Source organism: Molossus molossus, unplaced genomic scaffold (assembly GCF_014108415.1).
Source record: "Molossus molossus isolate mMolMol1 unplaced genomic scaffold, mMolMol1.p scaffold_m16_p_19, whole genome shotgun sequence".
In the NCBI taxonomy this organism is placed as follows: domain Eukaryota; kingdom Metazoa; phylum Chordata; class Mammalia; order Chiroptera; family Molossidae; genus Molossus; species Molossus molossus.
The window spans coordinates 29,869,671-29,889,530 of NW_023425354.1; the positions used below are offsets into that span (position 1 = coordinate 29,869,671).

At 53.1% G+C, this 19,860-nt stretch overlaps 1 protein-coding gene across 1 annotated transcript; it reads right to left on the reverse strand.

Annotated features, from left to right (window-relative positions):
* Nucleotides 1–772: 772 nt before the first annotated feature.
* On the reverse strand, nt 773–13,375 carry CCR7 (C-C motif chemokine receptor 7). Its single transcript, XM_036268895.1, has 3 exons — nt 13,305–13,375; nt 6,790–6,839; nt 773–4,267 (listed from the first exon to the last, which is right to left on the reverse strand). The coding sequence occupies exons 1-3, from the start codon at nt 13,312–13,314 to the stop codon at nt 3,191–3,193; spliced, it is 1,137 nt and encodes a 378-aa protein (XP_036124788.1). The 5' UTR covers nt 13,315–13,375; the 3' UTR covers nt 773–3,190.
* Nucleotides 13,376–19,860: the final 6,485 nt, after the last annotated feature.

Genomic DNA, 19,860 nt, shown 5'->3' on the forward strand with positions numbered 1-19,860 from the left:
AGAATTCCTAAGCATTTTACATATATGAATTCTTTTACCCCTCACCACACCCTGGGAGCTACGTACTGTGGCTATCCCCATTATACAAACAGGAAACTGAGGCAGAGAGACTAAGTGACCAGCCCAAGTAGTGTAGCTGTGATTCAAACCCAGCAGTCAGCTGCACAGTCCGTCCTCACCACCACACTCAACATTCCAGGCACTGTGCTAAAGGTTTGCCAGATCCTCTCCATTTTGCAGTTGAGAAACCTGAGACTCAGAGCAGTTGAGCAACAGCTGAAGGTCACACAGCTGGGAAACAGGAGAGTTGAGACTGAAAGTCGGCTGGGCTCCAGAGCGTCTGTCCACCCCCCACCCCGTCACCTCCTGAGGTCCCGCCAGATCCTCAGGTCCCCAGAGCAAGTTTATCCAACATCCCTACACTGCAATGTCTTGATAAGCAAGTCAGTTCCTCCCTCTGAGCCTCAGTTTCCCACTCTAGAGAACGACTGGGTGTTGGATCAGCTGATCTTTGAGGTCGCTTGCAGCTCTGGAGTCCATGCTTCTTAAAGTGCGGTGCTTTTGGCTGAAATTACAGGTTTGTGGCCTGGGGTTGTAGCCAGGGAGGATGAGGGACGAGGGGCTGGCGATGGAAAGAAGGGGAAAGCTGCAGGACACATGGGGGGGCTGTGCGGGTGACGGAGCAGAACGTGAAGCAGGGAGACGGAGACACACACACGCACACACACACGTGTGCGTGCGCCCTGGGGTGGGGAGGGCTGCCTCAGTGAGTCCATTTCTTCTTCCCAGGGGTCCACCAAAGCTCAAGGCAGGCATGTGAGAGCATTGGACAAGGGAGCGGGGCCAGGCCGGCAACGAGCCAAGGTGAAAACTCCTGAGATACCGCAGTTTGGGGCATTAACATTGCTGGGGGCTTTGTTGTCTTTGTAAATACTTGGAGATATCCAGTTATTTTAGAAAAAAGTATCTGGAGCCAAGGTGGCCTGCTTGTGCGGTTGGCCTGGCTTCCTGGTCATGACTGCTCCGTTCCATTCCTCCCTTTCAGGAACAGAGGGGCTTTTCCCCATCTGTAACCTCATCAGGATGTGCATACCAGTGGGCACCGGGAATGTCCCTCTCGGGGCGCACAGGCACCCCGGGATTACCCCTCTCCCCACGCTCGCTTGCATGCATGCATTTGCAGCTGCCTTTAATGCGGCCCCTGCGCTGGATCGCTGCTCCACGCTGCCTGCGTCCTGCCAGGCTCGTCTGCTCAGGGCGCTGGTTCCCGGCTTCAGGCTGGCTGACAAATGGTGCCCAGTGCACCCCTTGGAGGAGGGTGATGTAATGTGCTTACGAGATTAGAGAATGGGCTTTGTTACCAGGCAGGCTCCATTTTCAACGAGGCTCTTTTCATTCCGGAAAATTGATGGAATCACCTTTTGCACGAGTGTCTCAGCCCCCACGCAGTCCCTGAGACCCATTACAGTGCTGGGCTCTTCAGATACCTCCTCATACACCACAGGTTGGACTAACCTCTCTGGCCTGAAGAAATCAAAGTTTTGGGCAGACATCAGGACACCCAGTGACACGGATCCTGGGCCTGAGTGGCGCGGTGGTTGTTCCTCATTCCTGCCCTCTGTGATGAGTATCCACACCATGGAAGGCCATTGCAGCAAGTGACCAGGAGGGAGGGTTGTGGGCAGACCTGGCTCTCAAGCATCCAGCAAAGGGTGCAGCCTCTCATATGGGTCCCACCCCGAGCCCCCTAATCCAGCATGCATGATCTCTGAGCCCAGGGAGAGGCCCTCCCTGGAAACACCGGCTTTGGGAGCCTGGGGAGACTGACAGAGGGTCAAGGGCTGTAGTTCCAGACTGGTTTGGGACAGATGAGCAGACCGGTTTACGTATGCTGCTAAGGGTCAGTGAATGTTCCCAGCCATAGGGTTTACAGGGACAAGTTGGTTCTTTCCAAAGCTCTGCTCAAATCAGTGTCCCTGGATCACAAAAGACCTCATTCCTGTCCCATGAGTTCTGGACGGCTATTTACAAGATGGACACACGGCATGTACTTCCGTCTTCTTACCTTTCAGTCCCTCGGGCCTGTGTCATTGGATGGCTGAGAGCTTACAGAGCTCAGTAGACCTCCTGGCTCTGAACAGCTCTGAGAAATGAAGGCTGGGAGAGGAAGAGGGAAGTGGGGGTGGTCAGGTGGGGCATGGGGGTTTGCAAAACAAGAACACACTCATTTATCATTTACCGAACATTTTCCCCCTTTGTTTGAAACCTGTTGTTTCCTCAAGGGAAATATTTTATTTGTGTATGAGTAAAATGTGCTCTCTTAATGAACTGAAAGCAGAACAGGATGACAGTATTTTGTCCCTGTGACAAAGAACAAAGAAGCAGCACGGTGGCCTTTGGCAGCCACCATTGTCACTCACACCCGGGCCCCTAACCTTGCTCTTGGCCCGCTCCTCCATCCTACAGACTGGAGACTCGAGAAGGTCTGGCCACGGTCATCCCTGCCCAAGAGCCTTGGCTGGGATGGCGGCTTTGGCCCCCGAGGCGGCCGGTCTGGCCTGCAGCAAACACCACGCCTCTCCCTGCGGAGCGCGGAGCGCGGGGAGGGCAGCAGCCTGGGGAGAGGCGCGGGCGAGAGGCAAGTGTGCTTTCAGGGAGGCTGGGAGGCTGCCGTCGCTTGCTGGCTCGGACGACAGTGGAAGAGAGATGGAGGAAGGGATTCAGAGTTAGTTGACCCACTGGCGTTTCCCTTTTCTTGCCAAGCCAAGAAGTCTCCCCACCACCTCTGGTCTTGGAGATACAGCCTTGCTTTCTGGACGACCTTGCTCAGCCCTTGAAGGTTCATTCTGAGGGCTTCCCAGGCCCTTGTACCGCCCTAGCTCTCACCAGTGCCTGTCCCTTCGCTCCAGGAGGTGTGAACTTTCTCGACTTTCATTTTTGGGGGATAATGGTTTTGGTGTTGGGGTGTTGCCGCATCGGGTAGTTTATCAGCCACGTCTCTGCAAACGTGGTTGAGGTAGCTAGGGTTGGGCTTCATCTGTCTTTTGAGGCATGGGTTTTCACCAGGAGATAAACCTTCAGGGCCAGAACTGCCTTTCCCTCAGCAGCTTTTGGGTCTGAGTCATGTCATCTGCTCCCTGTCCCCGACCCGGGGACTTGAGAGGTCCCTCAAGTCCAGGCAGAGCAGCCTCTATGGGGAGAAGGTGGTAGTGGTCTCGGCCTCCACACTCATCGAGGAACGTCGGGTGTGCCGGCAGGAGGACCACTGCCGGAGCTGCTCCTGGCTGAGGCAGCCCAAGTCCTTGAAGAGCTTGAAGAGGTCGTTGCGAAACTTGACGCCGATGAAGGCGTACAAGAAAGGGTTGATGCAGCAGCGGACACTGGCCAGGCTGTAGGTGATGTCGTAGGCGATGTTGAGTTGCTTGCTGAGCTCACAGCTGATGGCGGTGGCGTTGGCGTTGGCCACTGTCTGGGCCAGGATCACCCCATTGTAGGGCAGCTGGAAAGCTATGAAGACCACCACCACGGCGATGATCACCTTGATAGCCTTGTTGCGTTCAAAGTTTCGTGCCTGGAGCAAGGTGCGGATGATGACAAGGTAGCAGCAGCTCATGGCCACTAGGGGGAACAGAAAGCCCATCACCATCTGGGCCACCTGGATGGAGATCAAGGTCCCCGTTTGCTCAGCCATGAGAGAGCAGCGCAGGGCTTGCTCACTGCTGCTCTTCAGAATACCGCTGAACAGCATCTCGGGCATGGAGAGCACTGTGGCCAGCATCCAGATGCCCACGCAGGAGAGCTTGCTGATGAAAAGGACGCGGGCCCGGTGGCGGTGAGCCGAGACGGCCTGGACGATGGCCACATAGCGGTCGATGCTGATGCAAAGAAGTAGGAGCATGCCGCTGAAGAAGCTTATCTTGTAGAGGCTAAAGATGAACTTGCAAACGTGGACACCAAAGACCCAGGACTTGGCCGCGCTGTATGCCCAGAAAGGAAGGGTCAGGAGGAAGAGGATGTCCGCCAAGGCCAGGTTGAGCAGGTAGGTATCGGTCATGGTCTTGAGCCTCTTGAAATAGATGTAGGTCAGCACGACCAGTCCATTGCCCAGCAGACCCACAAAGCAAATGAGGGCGTACATGATTGGGAGGAACCAGGCCTTAAAGTTCCGCACGTCCTTCTTGAAGCACACGGTCTCGAACTGCGAGTAGTCCACCGTGGTGTTTTCTCCGATGTAATCGTCCGTGACCTCATCCTGGCACAGGCACACCTGCGGGGAAGGAAGGGGAACATGATCCAGCTTAGCTAAGTGGGTCAAAATCTCACTGCCCTGGGGTTGCCCGGAGCGGTGGTTTCAAAGTGTGGTTCCCATGGGCATCATCGCCATCACCGGCACCTTGGTGGCCCTCCCCTGATACCCACTGCACCCGAATCTCAGGGAGCCGGGCCCAGGAAGCTGTCTAAACTTTCCAGGTGATTCGTTGGTTTGAAATCAGTGCTTCTCAAATTTTAACACGGGCATGTGCTGATAGTGGACTGGAAATAGTCTGGGCTTTGGGCTCACGTGAGCCTTGAGACGGCTAAACACGCTTCACCTCTCAGAGCACGTTCTCGCCTCTCCTCTGAGGTGGAGATGAACACTTCTTCACGGGGTTGCTGCCAGGTGCCCCAGCTGACTCCACTCTCCAGCACGGAGCCTGCACACTACCGCGGCTTTCGAGAGAAAATCCACCTTGGCTAAGGCTGAGGAGGCCTGGAGTGCGAGGCGAGGAGGCCAGTGCTCGCTCAGAGACTGTATCTCTGGCCCTGGTTTGGGACAAGCTGCGGTGATCAGGGGTGGCCAGCACCGCGAAGACTGTATGGACCCCTGGGGCCCGGTCACAGTGCCCAGGACACCGTGGGACACAGGCAGCGCGTGCCCGGTGCACAGGACCCCACAGCCATCGCGGGGTAAGGGCCCGGCGCCGGCGCTTGGAGCCTCTGGAAGGGGCCAGCTTCTCCCACCACTTCCTCCCACCTCTGCCTGTCTCCCTGAAGTCTCCTCAGGCAGATCCCAATCAACGGACAGAGCTGCTCAGGGCCTTTGAAAAGCCTGTCAGGGTGAGGGTGAAGCTGCGGAGGGCTCCCCAGTCGGCTCAGTGAGGGCTGAGCCGGGGCAGGGTGGGGCTGGCGGCCCCTCCTCTGGGACTGGGTGCTGGGGGGCCGCAGGGCGGACTTTCATACAACTGGGGAGCTGGAGGGACTGGAAAGATGAGGAAAGGGAGGCAGGCACCTGGAGCAGCCAGGTGCTGCTCAAGGTTACATAGCAGGAAGTGGATCCAGTCTCCCCGACTTCCCGTGTCCTGTGTCTGTCTCTCTTTCAATCCTGGATTCATCACTGTCCTGGTTGGGGGACAGGATGAGGAAAAAATGTCCAGGAGCCTTTTCTTTGGGTGTTGTTACCTCGAAAAGAAAAGTCAGTGCATGACTTCCATCGGGCATGATTGCAGCCTGGGAGTCCTGGGGGACCACCCACGGTAAGGCCAAGGCCTTAGGTCTGGGGACCCTGGACATAGGGGGTCTGGGCTTTCCTGGAGAGCTGTCCACTCAGCCTCTGTAAAGTGTGCTCCCCACCACCCCTGCCCCTCTTCCCCCTTTGCTCCCCTGCCCCGCCCTGAGCCACCAGGCTTGCCGCCTCTGCAGCCCGAGGCCTCACCACATCCTGCCCCACGTGAGCCACCTCCAACCTTCAGTCAAGAGAAGAGTGAGTCTGGCTGTCCGCCCTCCCCTCCCCCAGCTCCCAGCCCCGGGGTAGTAATACAACCCCTCCAGAGTCCTGGAAACTGGGGAGAGAGGGGAGGGAGTGGTGACGGGGAAGAGGGCCAGGCTCTGGGCTGCTGCCCAAGCTCCAGGGGGCCTCTGGGATGGGGTTTTGGGAACAGTGCCCAGCTTGGGGCCTGCCTCTGGCCAGAGCTCCTGGAAAGCTGCCCCTCTGGCCTCCAGACCTGGGGAAGAGCCAAATCTGAAGTACTGCCTCTCCAGCTCTTGTCTCAGCTGCCCCCCACCCCCAGGGCAGCTCTCACCCCCAACAAACTGGGTGGGGGGTGACTCCATGAGCTACAGTTTCTTCTAACTCTGGCACCTGATGGGGGCAGCTTTTCTGTCTCCACTGCTGAGACCGAGAAGCAAAGCCTTGTAAACTGGAGGCCTTTCCTCCCGCAGAGTTTGGGCCCTGTAAAGTATGTGTACCCCTCCACCCTCTCCCAGCCCAGAGGTCCTGGCCCCATCCTCCACCCCTCCAGGGGGGTACAGATGGGTCTTCGTTTCACCAAAGGGAACTGGGCTTCTAGGGGCGCCTTTGGATGGCTGGGGAGGGAGGCAGCCTTGGGGTGATAGGATATATAACCAGCCAACAAAGGTTCTTTTCTCAGCTCACTAACATACGAAGTTTTACATGCATGGCCATGCACACATATGTGCAAAACTCAGTAACCAGACAGCCTTTGCTCTCTGCAGCTCCTCTCTCTCTAAGAGCTCAGCCAGAGTCCACATTTCTGTCTCTTGGATGGGGATATTGGAAGTGGGTGGGGAAGGTGGTGGTAACTTATTTCCCTCATGTTTTAATTTAAATGGAATAAAGGCTCTCCAGGGTCACTCAACAGATGGAGGGGGCGGCCAACAGCTTAATAAATGGCGAATGGGTTAGTGCCTGGATCTGCTTCTTTCCAGCAAATGACCAGCCGCTCCAGCAGAATCCTGGACTCGGGAGGGGTGGGCTTGGGGACGGGGTGTGGAGGAGGGAGCAGACCTCACCTGGAAAATGACAAGGAGAACCACCACCAGCACGCTTTTCATTGGCTTCCCTGCAGGAGACAAGGTGAAAAGTTATTGCTTGGCAGGGACAGCTCTTTGTTCGCAAAGAAAGCCGCGGAGATAGAGATGCTGATGGAGCTTTCATCACAAGCTCCAGGCACAGCATTTGCCAAAACAGAACATCACAACCAGACTGTGCCTCGCAGCACCTGGCCAGCTGCCCAGACTCCGCTGCCTTTATCTCCTCTTCCCCTTGCACTTCGAGGTCTCGGAAAGGAGCAAACCAGAATGCAGGGCAGCCTCCCCCTTCTTGGCCTCTTCAGGGCTACTTTTGGAGTTGGAGAGTCCATCTTGGCCCAGACCAACCCTTAAGGTTGAGCTTCAGCTGATCTTGACTCCTGGGTCTGAATGGCCTCCCGCTGTAGGTTATGCCCTGAGGTGTTGTGGAAGAGGGGTGTGTGTGTGTGTGTGTGTGTCCCCTACACTACTGCTCCAGTGCCCGCAGCCACTGGGGAGCATTTCTCCTGCCCCAGGTGAGTGGACAGCCACATATGAAGCCCTGGGTGTCTCCCGAGGGAGGCCGGCTGATTTCACGGGGCTGGGTAGAGGTGTGGCACGTACTGGTCTCTCAGGGATGGATGAGAGTGGGGCTCGCCAAACCCCTTCACTCAGCTGACATTCATCCAGCTCTGACTGGTGGTTTACCTGGCCCGCCCCGTAGCCTGCCTTCGGGGCAGGGACTTCTTCCCTTTCACCCAGTGTGGACCCAGAGTAGAGGAGGTGCCCAGGAATCGTGCGTCGATGAATAAATACAAGAACGAATTTCTTGCTGGCCCTTCAAGGGAGGAAGCACCTCGGTGTCCCGAGGGGACACTGTCCTGTGAAGTGTGGCAGGGTGGAGGCTATTTCCTGAGGTAACTGCCCTTTTGTTCCCCTTAACTGAGTGTGTATAAGCTTTCTTTTCTTTAAGTTGTTTCTAATTCAGAGTCTTGGGCTGTGGGTGAAAGGGGAACAGGGGTCAGCGGTGGGAAGAGACCCTGCTCAGAGCAGGGGTCAGAGCCTGAGTACATTCTGGAAACTGGGAGGCTCTCCTTGGGTCTGAACCGCGGGCTGAGACCCCAGGTTAGCACAAGGCCTGATGTGTCGCGGACGGAGGACAGGCGCTTGGCTGCTCTCTGCTCCGCAGCTGCGCCGAAGCTGGACTTGGCGCTCACTGCCTCCGAGGGCCGAGCAGGGAGGACCGTCCACAGGGTAATCTATGTAGACATCTCATCTGACCTAACGGGCTGGGAGCACCTGAGGAAAGGAACTTTTGTAGCTCCCTTTGTATCCCTCTCCACATTGCTCGACCCTCAGGTCTGGCCCTCAGGAAACAGTCTGTGATGCCACCAAAGAATGCTGAAGCAGGCTCGCAGGCCCGTTGCTCCTCTAGCCTCAGTGGGGACAGGGAAGTGGTTGGGACGCGGCTTTAAACACGTTCTGGAGGCTGGAGCCCCCTCCAGCAAGCAAAGGCTCCTGCTTCCCAAGAGGAAGCAGCCCATTCCCCGGGAGTCTGTGTACTTGGCCACAGCACCACCTGCTGGAAATCCTGCTGCATGACACCAAGTCACAGCGACTGCTTCCAGAGGGACTGCCTAAGGCTTGGGGGTCCCTGGGGGAAGGAGGACCAGCATCAAGCCACATAAATAGATAGGTATTTCTCCCTCCTCAAGCAAGTTATACTACGCATTACTGCTAGACACGTCTTCCTAAAGCATAACTTGGATGCATCCCCTCATCACGCCCTCCATCTAAATCCTTAGGACCTCTCTACCCAACCCGAGGGAGGAAGCCCCTCCCCGATGCTTCCTTAGCATGGCAGTCAAGCCCTCTGCTGTCTACTTGGACCTGCTTTCCTAGCCGTGCCTTCCATTTCTTGTGCCAGGCGGTCCCATGGTCCCCAGCTTGCACTTGAGTATTTGCAGCCCTAGGAGGAAATGGATCCGTGTGCAAAGTGATAGCTCCTCTCTCTCATTCCCCTTTCTTGCTGAATTACCCCTTGAGTCCCTGAGCTCCTGTCCACAGCTCTGCCCTAGCCACACTCTCTTCAGGGTCTAACAAACGTGCCGCCCAATCTCCACTGACTCATCTTGATGTGAAGCGCTCGAGGTTTCTTTAAACACACGAGCCTTTCAGTTACTCTAGAAAAAGCACGCTCTGACTGTCAGTGAGAACTGAGAAACCTCAAAGTTTTGATAAGTCACAATGGTGAAATATGAAGAGCCAGAACTGTGTTTCTATTTTACTCTGTGAACCCTTCTCCTGGGACCGGTCCCATTCCGTCTCACCGCGATCTAGGGTAGGGGGTAGGAGCTGGTGTGCACGTGCTGTGTGTGTGTTTGAGGGGAGTGATTTCTCATTCCAGGTGTGTGGGAGATGACAAATGAGCAGGGATCCTGTAGGACCAGGCTAGGCCCCGTTCAAGAAAGGTAACCCAGTGGAACTTAGGGGAACTCTGGTGTGTGGCAGAGGGGACCTGGTTGGCGGCCGTGAGTCAGATCATTTCTGTCTGTTAGAAAGTCATACAGCAACTGGCTCTGGGCAGCAGCTTGGGTGGGAACAGTGAAGTTGGGAATCTCAGGGGTTGAGGAGTGGTTTGCTTCTGTGTTGGGTATTTTCTGAGTTCTGAGTTTCTAGTAATGATCATAATGAAAAGAAAATTCCCTAGAACTCAGCAAGAGAAACTCCCTTCTTGTCTGGGAGGAGGGGATTGCTGGGTGACTTCTCCCCCAAGCCCTGAACCTCCATCTCCACATTTTCCAGGACCTTCAGGCCACCCAGGGGGTCATGGCTGCCCAAAGCCACCCCAAGTGTTTTCTTCTTTGTAATTTCTCACCTGCCAACACGACTTTTCTCTTTTTTGGGGGGCAAGGGAGGGGGAGGGAAGAAGCAGGGAAGTGGTAGGAATCTGGAGAGAAGGTAAGAGGCCTGCGGACTCGCTTTCAGACAATAGGCAGGGTCAGCTGGTTGAATCTTGAAATCACTGTGGTATCAACTGCTTTATCCAGTGATACAATTAATTTTTACTGAGCTCTCGCTAGGCACCAAGCTGTTTCTATGTACAATAATTCATCCTCACCAGAGCCCTAGGAGGTAGGTCCTGGGACACTGAAGCACAGTGAGATTAGGGACCTGCCCAGAGTCACCGCTGGCTAGCAGTGGAGACGGGCCTCGAACCTATCTGACTCCAGAAACGGCACTCCTAACCGCTCTTCTGTGCCTCTTCTTTGTCTTTATGTATCTCTCTCAAAACATCCTGCGAGTTATCCCTTGTTATTTTCATTCGCTATCTCAGAGAATAGAGGCCCAGAGAGGTTAAGCCACTTGCTTAGGGTCACACAGCTGCTAAGAGAAGGATGCGGGATTTGAATAGAACGCTCACCGGTGTAACCCTGTATTTCTGATGAGGCTGCCATGTCTGGGATCTCTGTGGAGCATGAGGGGCTCCTCACTCCACCACAAGCCACTGGTCACCCAGTTCTGTTGCTTCTCTCCCCCAACATCGCAGAGGCAGCTCCACCTCTGCCCTGACATATGGCTTTGCTGCCCCCTTGCTGTCACAGAACTCCTTCCGAAACGCGAAGCTCGTCCTTTAACTCAGCTCATTGAAAAAGAAAAACCTTCACTGGCTTCCCATCACTGTCAGGATCAAGCCCAGACTCCTTAGCAACGCCATACAAACTCTTAAGGATTGGCCCTGCCTGTCCCTCCTGCCTCCCTTCCTCCCTTCCGCCTTGGCATGGCCAGAGCTGACCATCTGGGAGCCTGCAGGCTGGGCCCCCAGGACACTCTGCTTGGCTGCATGGAGTTTACAAAGAAATTAGGTTTGGCTGCTTGCACCCTCTGGTTCACTCTGCTTCCCTCCCTTTATTCCATCTTATGCCCATTCCCACATTTACCTTGTTGGCCGCTGATGGCAACTGAGTCTGCCATCACTGTCCCATTCTGGGCCTCTTGTTCCTTTGCTGGTTTGCTAACTCCTATACACCCTTCAAAACCCAACTTAATCAAAGGGGAGGAGAATGAGGGAGAAAGACTTTTTAAAACTATATATTCTCTATGCCTTTTGAATTTTGAATCATGTGAATGTCTTAGCTATTCAAAAAATAAATACTATTAAAAAAACCCCCGAACTTAAATGCTTCCCTGACTCATGTTCACTATTCCTCTCTTTGAGTTTTATAAGCACCCTGCCCACTACCCCATCAGCACCATATCTCATTCTGTTGCTCTGACGTAGTGGCATGTGTCTTTCTCCCCACCAGACAGGTCATGCCTGAATTCCTCCATCAATGACAGTTGACTGCAAGAAAGTACCAAGCAAAGAGGAGAGATTTTCCAACAGCTCCTCAGGCTGCAGCCTGCCCCTCCTCCCCAGCCAAGCTCCCAGAAGGCCAGGCGGGATTGGCCCCAATCCCTTCAGCATTCCCCTCTGCTGCCATATCTGTCAAGCTGTGTGAGAGGAGTCTCTGGAAGGTTTGTTTATTTTGTTCTCTACTTCGGAGAATTCTAACTGAGATCTTAGGCTACATTTCTTGAAGGTGGGGAGGGGACCTCCAGACTGTTCATTCAAACTGTGAAAAAGACCCGCTCAGCCTGGGTTTGGGGTTTTCATTTCGTGTAATGGAAACTCAGCCCTCTCACCCACTCCTTTCTCCCTGCAGAGCAGATGAAGAGAGAAAAACAGACCTGCCCCAACGGTCCATAGCCTGATCTGAGCAAGCTTCCCCCCACCAGTATTTCAGGTTTGGCTCAGTATTTTGGGCTTGGCCGTTGGGGCTCTCTCGAATTGAGCAAAGCAGCAAGAACATCCCTTTCTCCTGGACCAGCGGTTGCCCTCCCTCCCCGCATCAAAGCCTGTGGGTCCAGCACCACCAAACCTAGGACCGGAGGAGGACCCTCAGTGGTGAGCTGGAGCTGGTTTCATAGGCTCGTTAGCCAGTGTTGGAATCTCTTTCTGAGTCTGTGTTCACTCATTTCATGGCTTGATATTGGCTGGAAGCTTGAAATCCACTAGAGTGGGAGAATTTACACTGTGGAAATTGGCAAACACTACAAATCAGGACGGTCGTCCACCCTGGGGAGTCAGTTTTCCAGCATGTACCAGCACACAATTGGGACACTGCGTGGCTCCCTTCACAGAGGTCAAACAGAGAGACAGGAGCAGGGTCTGTGGTGGGTGAAGACTGTAGCCTGTGACAGTGATCAGTGGGGTAGGTGGCTGGGGAGTGGGATTAAAGGTTAGGCTGCTGAGAGGAGAGGAAGTTGGAAGAGATTTTATAACACTAAAAGCAACTCGGAGTTCTTGACGCCATTCGTTCATTCCACATACATTTTCTGCTCACACCCCCAAAGTACCTGAGACTCAGAGACGCAAGAATCAGACCCTGCCTTCCAAGGGTTCATTCAGTGCCGGGGTGGGGTGGGGTGGGGGGTGTGTGTCTGTCACAGCTGTTCGCTGGGTCCACCCAGGTTTCTGGGAGGGTGGGAAAGGCAGTGTGGAAGAAAAAAGGCTGTAGTGTGGTGGGGAGGGTGGGGAGGACAGCAGAGGGTGCACCAGGGAACCTTCACTTTTTAAAGCCAACCCCTTGTGGCTTTGAGGCCACCGTGGTGCTTGCTTGCTGGTGAGAACAAGCCATCCAGGAACCTGGCCTTCGTAACCTCCGCGGGGTCTGGCTCCGCGGCTGAGATTTATAAACGGGGTACCTGGAGCTGGACACACCCCTCCGAGCCACTCAGGCCTCTCTTGCACTCTCTAGTTAAGACCAACGTTAGATGGGAGAACGGGCTTTTTAAAGGGAAGAGTCATCTGCCTGGGTAGAAAAAGTGAATAAGTGAGGCAGGGGACTGTGCCCGAGGCCTGGACTATGACTTCTCCAGGCCCCTTGCTGTTCCATTTTATGTTGCTCATCCAGCCTTTACCCTGCAAAAGGCACGAGCAAGGCTGGTGGGACATGTGGCAGAGACAGCCCAGGTTGCATTTGCATGGCATAGTACCATCTGCACAACACAGTCACCTTGAGTTTGCTCCTCCTCCTGACTGCAGGAGAGCGGAGATTCTAATCCCTACTCAGCAGGGAGAAAGGTGGAATGGGGGGAGTAAAGAGACCAGAGCCCTCTGAGGATCTCTGATGAGACAGGTCTGAAGCGCACACATCACCCACGCTGCGCTGCGGTGGAACAGGTGCTGTCCCGATCACCACCCATCCAGCCCTGCCACCTTCTTCAGTCCCACCGTCTGGGAAGACACGATCTTGACCCCTTTGTCTGTCCTGGAACCAGTGGCTCCCCCCTCCCCTAGGTCTGAAAGGTGCTCCCTCCATGCTTGGCGTTCTGGCTTCCACCAAAGCCTCTCCAGGAGGCTTCTCCACGCGCCATCCCCACCCTGCACCCCCACCTGCAGCCACCCCACAGAATCAGTCTGGGTGTCAGAGTCAGCGGCACCGCTGTTCTCCCACCCAGGGAGCCTCACTTACCTAAGTCCATGACACTCTCAGAACAGCTGAAACCACACAGGAAGGTGTGCCCGGGCTTGTGCTCCCCTGTCTGTGGAGGAAGTGGTATGAGCCCCTTTTAAGTTGTGAGAAGAGCCATCCTCTCCCCTGCCCCTCCCACACCTGCTCCTCCCTCCAGTCCAGTCTCATTAGCACTTTCTGGGTCCCAGAAGTGTGAGAAGTTGACAGAGTGCCAGCCTACTCACTGGTCATAAGGTCATGAATCATCAGGACATTTACATTCAAAAAGCCCCAGAGGAGCAAAGAAGGGCCCAGCCCAAGGCAGGGGAATAGAGGCCATTTATCGATTCAACAAATATTTATAGCCTGAACACCACGTGCGGGGAGTTAGAGAGCTGTGTCCCCATCCTTCCCTTGCCTGCTCTGTGTCACAGTGGTGGCATTGCCCACACTACTTTGCCCTCTGGCTTCTGGGTAGGTTTGGTCAAAGGGAGGCACTGACAGATGAGGGGCAGTAGAACAGAAGGGTTATGCCACAATGTATCCTTTCTTTTCCTTTTCTCTTCTTTCCCTTCTCCCCTTCCCACCCCTTCCCACCCCTCCCCTCCCCTCCCCTCCCCTCCCCTCTCCCCTCCCCTCCCCACCCCCTCCCCATCCCTCTCCTCCCCTCCCCCCTCCCCTCCCCACCCCCCTCCCCTCCCCTCCCCACCCCCCTCCCCTCCCCTCCCCATCCCTCTCCTCCCCTGTGCCCCCCCCTTCCCCTCCCCACCCCCTCCCCTCCCCTCCCCATCCCTCTCCTCCCCTGTTGCCCTCCCCTCCCCTCCCCACCGCCCTTCCCTCCCCCCCTTCCTCCCTCTCCTCCTCCCCATCCCTCCTCCCTCCCCTCCCCTCCTCACTCTCTACTTTTTTCTTTCGTAACAGCTTTCTGAGATAAAATTCACATATAATATTAGCCCTATTCAGATGTACCAGTCAGTGTTTTTTGTATATTTGCAGAATTGCACAACTATTCTAGTCCTTATTATTTCCTCCCTCCTGCTTCATTTATGTTTAGTTTGCTTTTACTCATTTCTTAAATTGAAAGATTAGGTTTTTTATTGAGACCTTCTTTCTTTTTTTTCTAATAAAGGCATTTATAGCTATACATTTCTCCCTGAGCACTGCTTTAGCTGCATCTCATAGGTTTTGATATATGTTGTGTTTTCTTTTTCATTCATCTCAAAGTATTTTCTAATGTGAGTCTTCTTTGACCCATTGCTTATTTAGGAGTGAGTGTGCTGCGATTCTTCAGATTTCCTCCTGTTATTGATTGTGGTCAGAGAATGTACTTTGTATGCTCCCAATTAAAAATATATATATATCGAGATTTGTTTTATATCCTAATATATGGTCTCTCCTGGAGAATGTTCCATGTACACCTGAGAAGATCGTGGTATTCGTTATAGAGGGGGAGGGGGGGGGAGAGAGAGAGAGAGACACATCGATGTGAAAGGGACACATCGAGTGGCTGCCACCTGCACGACCCTACCAGGGTTGGAGAAAACCTGCAACTGAGGTACATGCCCTTAGCAGGAACCGAACTCTGATCTCTCCGGACCGCAGGCTGATACTCTAACCACTGAGCCAAACCAGCCAGAGTAGATCTAGTTTCTTCACAGTGTTATTCAAGTCTTCTATTTCCTTGTTGATCTATTGCCTGGTGGTATCCATTATTTAAAGGGCATCAAGCCTTTTACTATGATTGTTACATTGTGTATCTGTTATTTCTCCCTTCAATTCTGTCAGTGTTTGCTTTGGATACTTTTGGGCTCTGTTGTTTAGGTGCATATATGCTTACTTGTCATGTCTTTTGGTGTATTGGCCCTTTTATCATTATAAAATGTCCTCCTTTATCTGTACAAATAATTTTTCTCTTGATGTCTATTTTGCTTGACATTAGGATAGCCTTCCCAACCACTTCTTGGGTACTGTTTGCATGAATATATTTTTCCCATCACTGGGTTGTTTCTTTCCTCTCTCTGCGTCCAGGAGCATCCCCAGCAAGCACCTGATAGGTAGGTAACGTCACCTTGGCTCCACATCCAGCCCTTGTCTCTGGGCTCTGGTACCACCACCTTCTCCCTGTATCCCTAGGAATGATGGAAACTTCCTGCTGTTATTAATCTCTGGGTAACCTGGCCAGCCTTTCTTTATCTGACTTATTAGCTCTTCCATCACCTGTATAACTGTTTCCCTACGTTAAATCCCTTTTGTTTAGAATACCTATGGGGGCCCTGGCCAGTTTGGCTTAGTGGTTAGACCAATGAGTCTCGGGTTTTATTCCGGCCAAAGGCACGTGCTTTGGTTGCGGTTCATCCCTGGCCTGATCAGGTCATGCGAGAGGCAACCGGTAGATGTGGCTCTATCACATCGATGTTTTTCTCTGTCTCTGTCTCTCTCCCTCCCTCCCATTCTATCTGATGATAAGTAGAAAAGTATCCTCGGGTGAGGAATATAAAATAATAATATTAAAAAAATACCTACAGGGGTCTTTTTGCTTCAACCCCGACTGATACAAGTGATTCCTGTCCCCAAGGAGGTTAAGGTACAGAAGAAGTTAAGGTTAGATTACACCCCTGTGGTCTACAGTTACGACAAAGACCAGGCACAACAAGGGAAGACAATCCAAGGTTGCACAGGGCTGGACGAGAGATGGACAAGTGGGTAGAACAGCTTCTCTTCTCCCCAGAGCTATGAAGTACATTCACTGGGGTGCAGTGCAGTGAGCTCAGCTCTTCCGGGCTCCCTACCTGATCTTGGATACATTGCCTCTTCTCTGGGCCTCAGCTTTCTCAAGTGTGAAGTGAAGAGATTGGACCACGTAGGAGATACCTAAGCTTGGGCATCTGAGACCTTGAAGTGCAGGGCTCTGTCATGGCATCCTGACCATGGCTTAACCACTGTGTTATTCCAAATTCCCCAATGGGGGCATGAGAAGCCCTCACTGAACTCCCTTCAGCCAAAGGTTTTGGCTGTTCTTATCGGCATGTGGAGCCCACTGACCTTGAGGACTATATTCAGTCTCTCGAACTAGGTGAGAAGGACTCCCAGGGGTTACGTCTGGGCTGGGTGCTGGTCAGAAAGGGCAGAGGGACTTCAGTTTGGAACTATTCCAGAAGCTTCCTCCCAGAGCTCTTCTCACATGCCAGATGCTGCTAAGAAAACATGGTCTTAGAGGCAGAAGACCGGAGTTTCAGTCTTGCCTCTGCTATCACTCACTATGTGACCCTGGGCAAGTCACTTCTGCTCTCTGGTTCTTGGATGCCCATCGAAAAAGTAGCGGAATTGGCCCTGGCCGGTTTGGCTCTGCGGTTAGAGCGTCGGCCCGTGGACTGAAGAGTTGCAGGTTCAATTCCAGCCAAGGGCACGTACCTCGCTTGTGGTTCAGTCCCCAGCCCCTGGTTGGGGTCATGTGGGAGGCAGCCAGTCAGTGTGTCTCTCTCACATCCATGTTTCTCTCTCCCTCCCTCTCTCCGACTCTGTCTGAAAAGAAATGGAAAAATATCCTTGGGTGAGGATTAAAAAAACGGTAGTGGAATTGGACCATATAAGCTCCAGGCTCTCTTCTCCGGATGGCTCTTGTTATCCTCAAGGCTTTTCTTGGTTCTTCAGCTGGTACAGGCCCCTAAAGAAGGTCCCAGATCAAGCGCGTCCGCAGTATCCAGGGCAGATGCTCCATGTTGTCAGGGGGATACGGGCCGCCACCGAGTCCAATCTCAGCAGCCTCAGCTTGATGCTCTAAGGCAGACCCTGCTCCTCTCCCCACTGTCCTTCCCACCCTCCAACACTGGTTGCACGGACACTGCACACTTTGGCCTGGGAACTTTTAGTTTTTGTTTCTTAGCTAGACAATGGGGATTCCCTGGTATTTCTCAACACTGATTGTGAGCCTCCCCCCTCTGTGTTGGCATTTAATGAGTGACTGTGAATCCACTCTCCACGAGAGGGACGGTGTAGGAGCACCCCAGTATGACTTTTCAAATCCCATCCCATCCTTCGAGGTCCAGGCAGGCCCACCTTCCCTGTCCTCCCTCCTCTGAACTCCCCCAGCACTTACCGACAGGACACCAAACTGGCATGTACTGCAACGGGATGCAACCCCTTTCTGTGCTAGAATAGACTTTGTGCTTCTTTAAGACATGATCGTGCCGTGTACTTTTATGGTAATCTTTTCATTGCCTCCAATAGTGCTATGATTTTATTTTACTTATTTATTTAAAAAATTTTTTTATTTATTGATTTTTAGAGAGAGAAGAAGGGAGAGGGAAAGAGAGACAGAAATATCGATGAGAGAGAACATCGACCGGTCGCCTCCTGCGTGCCCCTCAGTGAGGATCGGGCCCACAACCTGGGCATGTGCCCTGACCAGGAATCGAACTGACGACCTCCTGGTTCATGGGTCGATGCTCAACCACGGAGCCACACCAGCCAGGCTAGTGCTGTGATTTTAAAAACAGATTTGAAAAAATGTAGTTTGGCTTAGTTCAATAATGGGTGATGCCCTCTGTCGCAGAGGGTTCTGTCTCACCCATTTTGTTAAGAGCGTGTGTTGCTTGCCTAGCAAGGGACTAGAAACCAGCTCCTTGACACCGCTGCCTCTTCCCCCCTGGATAACCTTAGAGTCAGCAGGGACTCGAGAAATGAAGACCCTTATCGATGCTCAAGGGCTAATGAGAGTGGGCACCGTTGGGTCCAAGCTGTGCCAAGGAGGTGCTTTGTTTTCTAAGAAAAGGCGAACTCTCCGAGTTCATGTTCTCCAACTGGAGTGCCATGGATAACTCCCAAGTGTCTGAATGAAGGGCATGTCCATAGAGAGGCAAAGGCATTTTGCTTGCTCTTTCCTGGAGCATTTTTGAACCTCCTGGCCTTTGTTCTTTCAAAGACTGATTGCCTTTGCCTTGGAGGCTATTCAACACTGAATACCCACTAAGTAGATGCTTAATAAACATTTGATTGATGGATGATGTGACTTCAACTTTTTCCTAAGATGCCGCCACTTCCTCCAGCTCTTTCTTGGGGATTCCTTTCTTCCTTTTCCATTACTTTGTTGGAAGCTGACCTAAACTCTCGTCTCAACCACAGCTTGAATAGGACCTGCATCCATCATGGCACAGCATCCTGCTCTCCAGGAATGGACCCAAGGACACCTGATTTGCCTCTGCAGTGACTTCCTTCCACAGATATTTGATGAGCACTTATGTGCCAGGCACAGTGCTGGACTCCACAGGTCCAGAGATGAATACCCATGCTCCCTGGCCTCACCAAGCTCCCATAGAGCCAGGTGGGTGTGTTGGCCAGCTGGGGCTGCCGTAACAAAACACCACGGGCTGAGTGGCTTAAACAATGCAAATTCATTTTCTCACAGTTCTGACGTGAAAGGGACACATTGAGTGGCTGCCACCCACACGACCCAACCAGGGCCGGGGACAAACTGCAACCGAGGTACGCGCCCTTAGCGGGAACCGAACCCGGGTCTCTCTGGACCACAGGCCGACGCTCTAACCGCTGAGCCAAACCGGCCAGGGCTTACAACCTTATTTAACTTAACAACTTTCTTAGAGGCCCCATCTCTGAATGCAGTCACTCGGGGTGTCAAGGCTTCAACATAAGAATTTGAGGGGACACAAACATTCATTCCATAACCTTGGGGGAGATGGAAAAATAAAGAGGCAATTACTCATAAGCATTAAAAGCGAAGAACCATGCATGAAGAGGTGTACATTAAACTCAGGGTGGGGAAGGAGGAGGGCGAAATGGAGAATACCATCCAGGAGCTGAAACTGAACTGATTGTGCTTTGTTTGGGGTCGACAAAGGTCTCCTTGTATTAGTCTTTGTACCTTTATGTATTAAATATTTCATAATGATTACAAAATAGTGGAAGACAAAATTATAGAGCAATATAGTAAGAGCTAATGTTGGGAGCCTGGCAAAGCCCAACTTACCGTAGGAGCACATGGTGGGGGGGATCGGGATGGCTATGGAAAGTGGCATCTGCGGGAAGTAGGAGGGACCCAGGTGAAGAGAGGAGGGTAGTGGTGGGTGGCCAGTGGCCAGTGCCAAGGCAGACACTGAACAGGTTGCCTCCTTTCTCGGAACTGCTCAGTTTGGGAGTTCAGGCGACAGGGAGAGCCACACTGTTAAACCTGACCTCCTTGCAATAAGCCCTGGTCAGCAACTGGCCAAAGAGCATGTCAACCACTAGAAAACAATGTCTCCACGTTTGTTTGTCGCTTCCACATGTCTGAGCACATTCTTCAATCTTATCTCTAACCCACAGAGTTACTTTATTCGATGGGTTTCAATTTTCTGATGGAGGAAACCGAGACTTCAAAGAGAAGTGGCTTGACCTTTGACTCCAAGCAAAGGGGCTTTTCTCACCACACCAGGCTGACGCTAGGCATGACCCGAGGGGCTGTTCCATCCCCGCCTGGAAAACATGCCCTCAGACCAGGCTTGTGCACCCTGCCCTGTTGTCTGAGACTGTGCACACTGTCTTTGGTGAAGTCCTGCCCATGAGCAAAGGTTTCTGAGAAGGA

What these genes read in the sequence shown, in the direction of transcription:
- CCR7 (XM_036268895.1), bottom strand. An exon ending in TTCTCCTTGTCATTTTCCAG is followed by an intron (nt 4,268 to 6,789) that starts GTGAGGTCTGCT and finishes CCTTCCCCGCAG; the next exon opens with GTGTGCCTGTGCCAGGATGA.